General features: G+C 46.3%; 1 protein-coding gene across 1 annotated transcript in view; it reads left to right on the plus strand.

Moving 5' to 3' along the window:
• Positions 1-259: 259 nt before the first annotated feature.
• Positions 260-10,762, plus strand: part of tfap2d (transcription factor AP-2 delta (activating enhancer binding protein 2 delta)) — a gene marked incomplete at both ends in the record, with an annotated part of 13,190 nt that continues 2,687 nt past the window's right edge. Inside the window, 5 exons of the mRNA XM_079754218.1 lie at positions 260-298; positions 1,080-1,598; positions 4,730-4,790; positions 8,398-8,563; positions 9,747-9,865. Coding sequence (XP_079610344.1) covers positions 260-298; positions 1,080-1,598; positions 4,730-4,790; positions 8,398-8,563; positions 9,747-9,865 — 904 coding nt within the window. The remainder of the gene's footprint in view (positions 299-1,079; positions 1,599-4,729; positions 4,791-8,397; positions 8,564-9,746; positions 9,866-10,762) is intronic.

Consider the following 10,762-nt stretch of genomic DNA (forward strand, 5'->3'; position numbering starts at 1 on the left):
GTGCTGATGCTTAATTTTCAGAACTTCTATATTACCAAGGGACCTACGACATCAGCCGAGAAATACCCTGCAAGTACAAAATCCGTGAGCCAGCCCCATCCGTGCAGAGGGGAGACGCTCGCTTTCCGTCAGCTTTCCGCCGATACCGAGTGTGCGCGTGGGACTTATTTTATTTCTCTGGGTTTTTTGGATTTTAAAGTATTTTTTTACATTTCGATCGGCGAGGACGGAAAAGAGTCACTTTGGAAAAAAAAGCACAATGTCAGCAACCTTTCCCGGACTAGTCCACGACGCCGAGGTAATTAATTGCACTTTGCTTAATGTATCGTTTGATTTCTAAACAACTATATCCTACCGTTAATGAAAATGCACATTAAAATCAAACAGCGCCGCTTTAATTTAATTTCACAACGATTTCCAGACTTGTTATTTATCACCTCGCGAATTGATGGAGCAAAATGTGTAGTCTGAGGTGCGGTCGCTCCACACTGGCGCTGCCGGGGCGGTTTGCGTTTTTATTAGAGAGGGTAAAAAAAGCAGGGATTGTGTGGTGCACGGTGTAGCTGTAGTGTGATTACAACATCTCAGGACTGAACTCCTCGTTCCTCATCCATTGTGGGAGCGAGAGCTGGCCCACTACATTTGCCAACAGCTCGAAAATAATAGTATATAACAGGGAGACGATTTAAAAATTTGCAAGGAGTGACAGCCCCCCCCCCCCCGTCCCCGTCCCCCAACCCCGAAACAAAAAAAGACAGAACGAAAAGAAACGAAGGGAAAAAAACACACACCAACGGTGTCTCCAGTCGGCGTGCGTTCACCTCCCGGGTGCGGTGCGGAGATGACACCTCCTTCAGGTGGTTTTAAGGGAAGAATCCCTTTGAATGTGTGGCGGTGGTGCATGTGTGTGTGTGTGTGTGTGTGTTTTTTCCTTCAGGTCTGTTTGAGTGTGTTTTGGGAGGCAGGGCTGGAAAAAAAACACCGCGACTCCACTGAGCAGCGAGCAGAGGAGACGCTCGCTGCACTGAACGTAAATGACAATCGCTCACACACATTCCCCGTGTCTTTACCGCTCGCAGATACGTCACGACGGATCAAACAGCTACCGCCTGATGCAGCTGGGCTGCCTGGAGTCCGTGGCCAACTCCTCGGTCGCCTACTCCTCGTCCTCCCCGCTCACCTACCCCGCGGCGGCCGCCACGGAGTTCGCCTCGCCCTACTTCTCCGCCAACCACCAGTACACGCCCTTACACCACCAGTCCTTCCACTACGAGTTCCAGCACTCCCACCCCGCGGTGGCTCCCGAGGCCTACGGACTCAACTCCCTGCACTCGGGCCAGTACTACCAGCAGATCCACCACGGGGAACCCGCCGACTTCATAAACTTGCACAACGCGCGCTCGGCGCTCAAGTCCTCGTGCCTGGACGAGCAGCAGCGGCGCGAGCTGGGCTGCCTCGACGCCTACAGGCGCCATGACCTGTCGCTGATGACGTCACACGGCTCCCAGGCCTACGGCGTGGGCATGCACCACGCGGACCAGAGGCTACTGCCCGCCGCCGGCCTTGGGCTGCCTCCGCCCGGGGCAGACGACATACAGGTACCTCCTTGGGTCTTCCTTTGCCCTCTCACTGTTCCTTTATTCTGTATCTCCACCTGTCCTCCCTCTCAGTGCCGGTCCAATGGTCGACTACCGCCTAAAGGCGACCGGGCACCGCCGCTTTACCCCCGTCCTCCGCTTCCATTATTCAGCTAGGCCAGTCCACTAAGCACACCTGACCTGTAGTGTCGGCCCATGTTGCCCCCCCCCCCCTCCCCCCAGTCCCTGAAAGCCAAATGCCCAGTACCTTACCTCTGCAGCCATATTCACACCGCCCCACGTGGTCTGCAGCACGTCTTTTCCAGGGTATCCACGTTATGAATCCCAGCTATCGGGCAGAGAGACGCACCAGATGCTTGGTGGCCGCTTTATTATATTATCTTCAGACTGACCAGGGGCCATGGGCTCACGGCGACACCTTTAAAGCGACCAGCCTTCGTTGGTACATTGAATTGGGTCAAATGGCCTGGTATTTCCAAGCTTGTTAAGATGAAGTATTTTCGTGTGTGTTTGGGATAAAATAGCAAATGTGTTTCATTCAGGGATGGAGTCAAGTCCACACGGGCCGTGCTGCTGAAAGCGCAGCCCTTTCTAAAGGTTAATTGACTAGCAGTCTATACAATCCTATTGTGGGATCAGCCTTTCATTTTTACCAGATTGTCACGTGACCCATATTTTACATAATTATTTTCGATGTATAGAAATGGTCGAGATGAAAACCAAGACACACTGATCGCGTGTGTATGTGTGTCTGCGTGTGTGTGTCCCGCTGTCTGCTGAGGCAAAGAAAAGCCGCTGGTTCTCTATTCTCCGGTAAAGGGCGGATTAACGGATCGGGGTTCAAGGCACAATGCCCCGCTCGAGCGTCGTAAAGCACCGTAGTTTATCCAATTACAGACTTAACGTCAATCAACTTCGTTATTTATGCAGCGACATCTAAGCTTTAGTTAGAAACGTCCATAGTTAAACAAGGTTTTAACATAGGCTACTCACGAATAATTTGGGTTATACGTAATATACCGATTTTTTTCTGAAGTTCACTTGCATTGCTTGATAATTTTGTCATTTTGTGAAATGTAATATTATTATAATAGTAATTATTATTTTATAATTATGAAAATAAAAGCAACCACAACAATAACAACAACAACAATAATAATAATTATAAGGGTAATAATGATATTATTTATAGTATTAGTCTAGTAATACTTTTATTATTATTTTAAAACTAACAAGATTGTCAGTAAGTAGACTATATTAGAATAGTCTACATACTGACAATCAGGGTTAGGCTTCACCCTAACCCTAACCCAATATAAGTTACAATAATATTATTATTAATAAATAATAATAATAATAATAATAATAATAATAATAAATATAATTCTAATTTAAAAAATTCAAAAAATTTAAAAAGTTCTTATAATAATATTAATGATAACAATGCTAATGCTTGTAATCACTATACCAATACTAATACTGCAGCCATACTAATAAAAATAGTAGCCTAATTATAATAATAAAATGAATGTAAAAATATATAAGCTACAATAATGATAATAATATAATAATAATCGGAGGAATATGATTATGGGAACAGCAGATTTATCCGGCTATTGTTTCACCTCGTTGATCATTTAAATACAAATATAATAGGATATGCTATATTAAATATTTGTTTCTGAATATATCCTTATGGTCGAGAATAGTTCCTTAAAAAGAATAAGCCTATTGATTACTATGTGGTCATAGTCTAAAACAAGGTCAACACTATTAACAAACACGAAAATGTATAAACTTTACACCATCGGATATTCAGTTTAATATATTCTTAGTTTATATTGCGGGCCTATTGTCTGCCAAACAAATGACGTCGGTTTTCAATATTCACACACGCACACGCATGTGCACACACGCGCCTATAAAACAAGTGAGACCTTTTGAAGAAAAGGAAAGAATCGGCCCGTGAACCTGAGCTTCACGGGAGAACAGAACAGATGCGCCCGGGCCCGTGCAACACTGTCGCGTCTATAAGCGCGTAAAGAGATTTTCATGCTTAACAAAAGCAGCTGCCACACCTTTCGCTCGTCACAAAGCTAATTCATGCAAGACCTCTGCGTTTTTGTATATTGATTTTATAATCACTTTAGCTTCGGAATAAAAAAGGCTAAAAACAGAGCCGGAGTTGGTTAAGGAAGCGCTACAAGGCCCTTTCAGCAGCACGTTTTATTATTTTAATCTGGGGGTCTCTGCACACGCGGGTCCGGTTGAACCAGGGACCGGCCTCGAGGCTCACACGAGGGATTAACTGGTTTCTGAATAAAGGCTCGTGTTCTTCTCTCTTGATGACATTGTTGATAGCAGCGCCGTATTTACCCACATTGCGTTATAGTTAGCCAGACCATAACCATAACAGGTTACCCCGACCATAACCGGTTAGCCAGACCATAACCATAACAGGTTACCCAGACCATAACCATACCAGGTTAACCAGACCATAACCATACCAGGTTAACCAGACCATAACCATACCAGGTTAGCCAGACCATAACCATACCTGGTTAACCAGACCATAACCATACCAGGTTAACCAGACCATAACCATAACCATACCAGGTTAGCCAGACCATAACCATTCCAGGTTAGCCAGACCATAACCATAACCATAACAGGTTCGTCAGACCATACCATAACCATATGGTAATCCAGAGCATAACCGGTTAGCCAGACCATAACCATAACAGGTTACCCAGACCTTTACAGGTTAGCCAGACCATAATCGGTTAATCAGACAATAAAAGCTTAGCCAGACTTATCCAGACGTAGAACAGGTTAGCCAAGGGACATCAACGTCATTTGACGACTTTTATGTTTACATTCTTATTTAACAGATGCTTTTATCCACAGCGAAACATAATGAGTATTTTAATATGATTATTTAGTATATTTTATTTATTTGTCAGAAAAGTATTTACCTCCTTCGAACCGGAATTGAACCAGTGACCTAAGGATTCCCGTGTAACCGCTACAGTCCTCCGCTCTACCATTACCTATGCATAAACACACTGATGTTCTGTTCTGTGCCTTCTGACGCTGTTATTGTGGTACTAACGGCCCGCTCTCCCCCGCAGGGCTCCGTGGAGGCGCAGTGTGGGCTGGTGCTGAACGGCCAAGGGGGCGTCATACGGAGAGGTAGGGGCTCCGAGGGGCGCTCTATTGTTTTACCGCGGGCCACGGGCACATACACACAGCAGCCGCTGACAAAACAAGACAGCGAACAGACAGAAACACACGCACACACAACACCCCTGTCTCCTGTCAACACGTGTAGAGGAAACACGCCTTTTCTCTACCCCCGTACACACACGCGGCCGCTAACACATACACACACACCATGCACACACGCAATAACACACACGCACAGACACACGCACGCATATACACACGCTCACGACAAAAGTCTGAAGGTGATGGAACGCGGATGCGTTTCATTTTAATTCATTCAGACGACAAACCTTGTCATTCACATTCTACACACACTCAACCAATGTGTGTGTTTTTAAAGATGCTTAGACAACGGGGTATAATCTAGTATGCAATGTAGGCCTAGAAAACATGCCTATGTAATCTTATATCTTGTCAGCCTAACTTGTCAATATGCCTAAGGGCCTACATTGTCGGAGGTGATGAACTGATAAGAATGTAGGATATTGCAATGCAAACCAGAATGTAATTCCTTAAAAAATCTAAACCGTGCAAAGCCAACTCGTTTGCTTCAGTGTAGATCGCCTAAATGTCTAAATCAAATGAATTGTATCAAATAAATTGTTCCGGTAAATAGTTGTCACAATTTTAATAATTGTAAGTAGGAATAATTATCAGAAAACCAGCACTATGGTCCCAGGCTCCCAGGGCCGGATATGCCCTGGCCCATGTACTGTGGCCCATCGCAGCCGGTACGTCCCTTCTGTCTCGAAGCGCCCACGTGCTCAGCCTATAGGCGCGCGCTCATCAGCATCCTCTGCACGCGTTCAGACGGGTTCTATATACTATACAATGAATCCCAGATGGTTCTGCAGATGAACCGACTGTTGAATGTGTTCTTGCCGACCCGGTGTAGATGATGGCATCACAGGCCAACTCATTTCCTCACAAGTCGGGTTTATACCCGGAATAGATCTGCGCGCGCTCCAAAGCCGGCGAGCCGGGGCTGTTTCAGGGGAGGGGGCTCTGTCTCTCACCGCTATACACACACACACACACACACACACACACACACACACACACACACACACACACACACACACACACACACACACACACACACACACACACATGTGTGCCGTTTTTTTTTTGCCATACAGAAAAGAAGAGATGAGAGATCTGGGGTTTAATTTTTCATCAACTCCGCCTAGGTGTTGGGGCTTTCTCGCGGATTGACGCGGGAATCCCTCCGCTATCACTTTGGGTTAACGGCGCGCCGCGTTCCGCCCTGAGCTCAGCCGCGCCAACCATCACAACCAATCATCTTTGCTTTACGTCCCGCTCCAGTATCGATAGCTTCTCTCGCCTCGGGCGGACACTTTGATATGCTAATGCCGAGCGGGGCACCCGAATTCAGTGGAGATCATATTAATGTTGTTCTTTCTGACTGCGGCTTTTGGCGGCATGAATATTCACATCACCTTTTTTCAAAAGAAAAACCACTCAAGACTAGGGATCCTACTTAGTAGGAATCGTCTGTGTTTTAATCAGCCACGCATCCCTTCCTCGTCCCCCCTCAGTCGCAGCAGGCCTATCCGGCGTCGCGTCTTTCTCTTCAGACGCGCTCGCGCGCCCCCGCGATTGCTCGTGCATGCGCTCGCTGAAGGCCGTTACTCCCCTGTAAAGACATTGGAGTTTGTGTGTGTTTTGTGTGGGTGGGGCTCCGCCGCTGTCTCGTGACTGGAGCGATGAACATTGTTGTTAAATTCGGAGGAGAATGACATTTGGCCCGTGTCTCTTTTTCTTTAATTTTCGCGGCAAACTCGTAAAAGGCGCTTGATTCTGCGTGTGATCCCGCCCGCCGCTCGCGCCGCTGCCCCAGGCTACTCTCCGCTGCTTAAATACCGTTATCGCCTCTGGGCCCGCGCGCTCCACTGACTGCACTATACCGGCAATAGCTCTTTTCGATTGCCCTTGGCAACATAAAATACAAACTACTTTGAATCAAAACATTTTTAGGGGAATTAATATGATGTGAACCCACAGCTTTCAGAGACGCGCGCCCTGTCAGAGCGCGTGAGGCTGACAGACAGTTCTACCCGGAATGTGTCACAGAAAAGCCGGACTTCAGACACACAGCCGCACACGCACACACACACACACACACACACACACACACACACGCACACACACACACAAACACACACACACATAAAAACAAATCAAGTCCATACTCTATAAGCTGCCTCACTTCTGAGCGCCTGCAGACTATATGTTAAGACAGCCAAAGTGTGGCGGGGCAGCACCTCATTGACGGGCCCTTGTAGCAGACAGACCTCATATGGAACATTGCTGTGAAGCATCGGCTCCTAGCTGCACCTTGGTTCACAGGCGAGACATTGTTTTTAGTCAATAGGGCTTTTAAGACTAAGTGCAACATCTCACAGTAGTGAAAAGAGTACCTCCATGGGTCTGTGTCATAGGAGCCGGTCTGGGCTGAGGGCCAGCGTTCTGCTGGCGCGCCGCGGTGTAGCCTGTAGCGCTGAGCCCCACCGCCGGCCAACCCAAGCCAGCCAGCATCTTGTTTTTGTTTTCTTGATTCCATAATATTTATCCGTGGCCTAAAAAAAACAAAGAGCCTCCCTGCTGTGAGATCGGTCTGATGAGGGGCCAAGCGAAGTGGGGGGGGGGTCTACTGAGCTATAGGCCTACAGAGCAGGGCCTACTGGAGGAGCTGGAACCCTCTGTTTAACATCCGGGATTAGCTCCGCTCGTGCTGATCCGGTTAGTCTCAGTATTTATTTACATACCATTAAAAAGAACAGCTTAACAACAACAACAACTTAGTGAAGAGGTTTAGGCTATGGTAATTCCAAAGGAAGAACTGTAATTGAAACATTAATTAGACGTTCAATAATAACCTAGTTCTACTTTTTCACTAATGTGCCACATCAATGTGGACAATAAAGTGCTGTTATTTTGTTATAACATTATTTACTTCTAAATATTCAACACTATATTTGTGGAGTCCAGCCTATCAACCTATATATAGCCTAACATCTTATATGAAAACATAAGACACTGACCAACAATCAAGAATAATGGAACATTAAATATGATGAATATTATAATAAGATGACATTAGACATTTGTGTGAATAAATATGCAATTTGGTGGATAACCTTGCCTAAATTTCCTTACAATACCGTCAGTGCATAGTGGGAGTCAAACCCTGGAAACGAAAGAAACCAAAGCAAACAACATGAGCTAGAATGGGAATCAAGGGTTTCCCACATTTCAGTAACATGATGGACTCAATACTGAACCTCAAGAGGATCTTGTTTTTTGTCTGTGCTGCTCTTTAATTTAATGAGAGGCAAGGAGGAATTGTGTTCAAAGCCAACCACTCTTAAACACTCTAAATCAGAAACTACATCTACAGTATATATCTACATGTAGGCAATGTTGACAAGCATGTGCCTCTCCTCAAACGAACTGCATTAGTGGGAAAGGATATTGTGAACATGGCTCACAGTCTCCCCATATGTTCTACCGGTAACTAACGTGGTCTGCGCGTGTTTGTGTCTTCTCTCAGGGGGAACGTGCGTGGTGAACCCCACGGATCTGTTCTGCTCAGTGCCGGGCCGCCTGTCGCTGCTCAGCTCCACCTCCAAGTACAAGGTGACCATCGCCGAGGTGAAGAGACGCCTGTCCCCCCCAGAGTGTCTCAACGCCTCCCTGCTGGGCGGGATACTGCGCAGGTACACACCGCACAACCACACACAGGCACACACGCACACACGCACACACACACACACACACACACACACACACATACAAATGCATGCAAGCGCACATGCAGGCAAGCATACACACAAACACATACACACGTTTAGACACAAACGTACAATCATCCACACCAACACACGCCCGCACACACACACACACACACACACACACACACACACACACACACACACAAATATAACATGACTATTAAAACCCCCCTTTGACTTCTCACAGTATGACAACCCAGATCCCTGTATATCGATGTAAATATCAGACCGTTGCAGACTAGGGTTAGAGAAGGAGTGACACTAAAGAGAGAGCGGGGTGGTTAGGAAGGCAGGAGGAGACAGCTCTGTATTATTGATGAGAATGGGCAGGGATAGAAGAGAGCGGGGAACAAGAGAGGGAGCAAGGGCTGTGTGTGTGTGTGTGTGTGTGTGTGCCTGTGTGTGAGTGTGTCGGTATGTTGGGGGTTGGGGGAGGGGGGTCGACAGTAAAGGACACTGCTGCTTTCGTCGTCGAGGGGATGGTAGTGGCGCGTTGTAGAACAACCAACAACATTGAAGGACGCAGTTTGTACAGACCAACGCCTCACCAGTCACTGACACGAACTCTGTGATCAGTGTGTGTTGTGTCATTCCCTGACTCGTTTAGGAAATGTATATTTCTGACAAGGGGGCCACAGCAAACACTATGAATGGATAGATAGATGGTGGAGGTTGATCTCAGGCACTACTGCTCAACTGGATTCTGAAGCAGGCCTTTTTCAGAGGGGGAAACAAACTATAGAACAGGCTGGAGCAGTTTGACAATATAATACATCTAGTTATATAGCTCATTATCTTTAAAAACAGAAACACAGAACAATAATATCAACTGGGTTTGTTCAGTTAAGTTATGGTCGCAATGCTTCGGTAACCCATTTAATTCCCCACACAATTATTTATCATATCATATATGATTATTATTATTAAAATAAGGATAAGGATAATGATAATGATCATGAAAATAATATTACACAATGCCCAATTCCCAATCAAAAACAGTTTAACATTTTTCAATTCACAATTAGCCATTCGCAATTTGTAAATCATAAATGGTATGGCCCCTGACAAAATGTCCAATTCCGATCTTCTTTCATCCCCCCCCCCACAGAGCGAAGTCTAAGAACGGCGGCCGCTGTCTGCGGGAGAAGCTTGACCGGCTGGGCCTGAACCTGCCGGCGGGCCGGAGGAAAGCGGCCAACGTCACGCTCCTCACCTCCCTGGTGGAAGGTGAGGAACCGACCTCACCCCAGCGCGCACACAGCTCTCCAGCGGGACGCATGGGGCGGGACAGACTCTGGGAACCATTTGGTTTTGAAGATGAATTCAAACAAAGGAATAGGAGATTCACTGGGCTTTTACTTTACATGTTGTGTTGTTAAAGGAGTGCAAACCCCTGACATAGCCTTTAAAAAAGAATGCTTCGATGCTTTCAATAAGCGTAGGAAAGCTGTGGGATGCAAAGTTTAATCAGCAGGTGGCCGGGTAGCCATTTCAGCCAATCAGAGGTAACGCTGGTCTTTTACCTAGAGAGGGAGTCATCTAATGCAAACAAATCAAGTGGTAGGGTTTGGCTTTCCGTAATTGCGACCGGCTGCTAGAGATGTTTAGTGTATCCGGGACTGAAAGTGATACGCCGAGATGCTGGGTGAGCATTTGCTCTCCGTTTGCCATTGACTTGCAGAGTCTCAGTAGGTTAGCTCCTGTTTGTGTGAGGGGAATGCACTTTAAATTACTTTCCAAAGATTTCCAATGTGTTTGCAGAATAGTTTATTCTAAAAGAGTGCCAGTACCAACACAGAGTGTGATTACTAGGCTGCCTGTGATGTGCTGCTTCAGGTAGACTTCCCAGACAGAAGCAGCTGATAATAGAGTTATGCCAGCGGCTCATCACAGGTAGCCTGATAATCACAGCCCCCAAAATAGTGCAGAATTATCTGTGTGTTTGTAGACAAACCACAATCTAGTTAAAGACTCAGAAAACTTTGGAACACACTATTCTAAACACTATTGGCAACACATTGTACTTAAAAGTGTATTCCACTCATATGAACAGGAGCTAGGCTACTGATATGCTGTAAGTCAATGAAAGCTGATTACGGAAACGCTCACCAAGCAAACTCCCGT

Source organism: Pollachius pollachius (genome assembly GCF_949987615.1).
Source record: "Pollachius pollachius genome assembly, chromosome: 16".
Taxonomy (NCBI): Eukaryota; Metazoa; Chordata; class Actinopteri; order Gadiformes; family Gadidae; genus Pollachius; species Pollachius pollachius.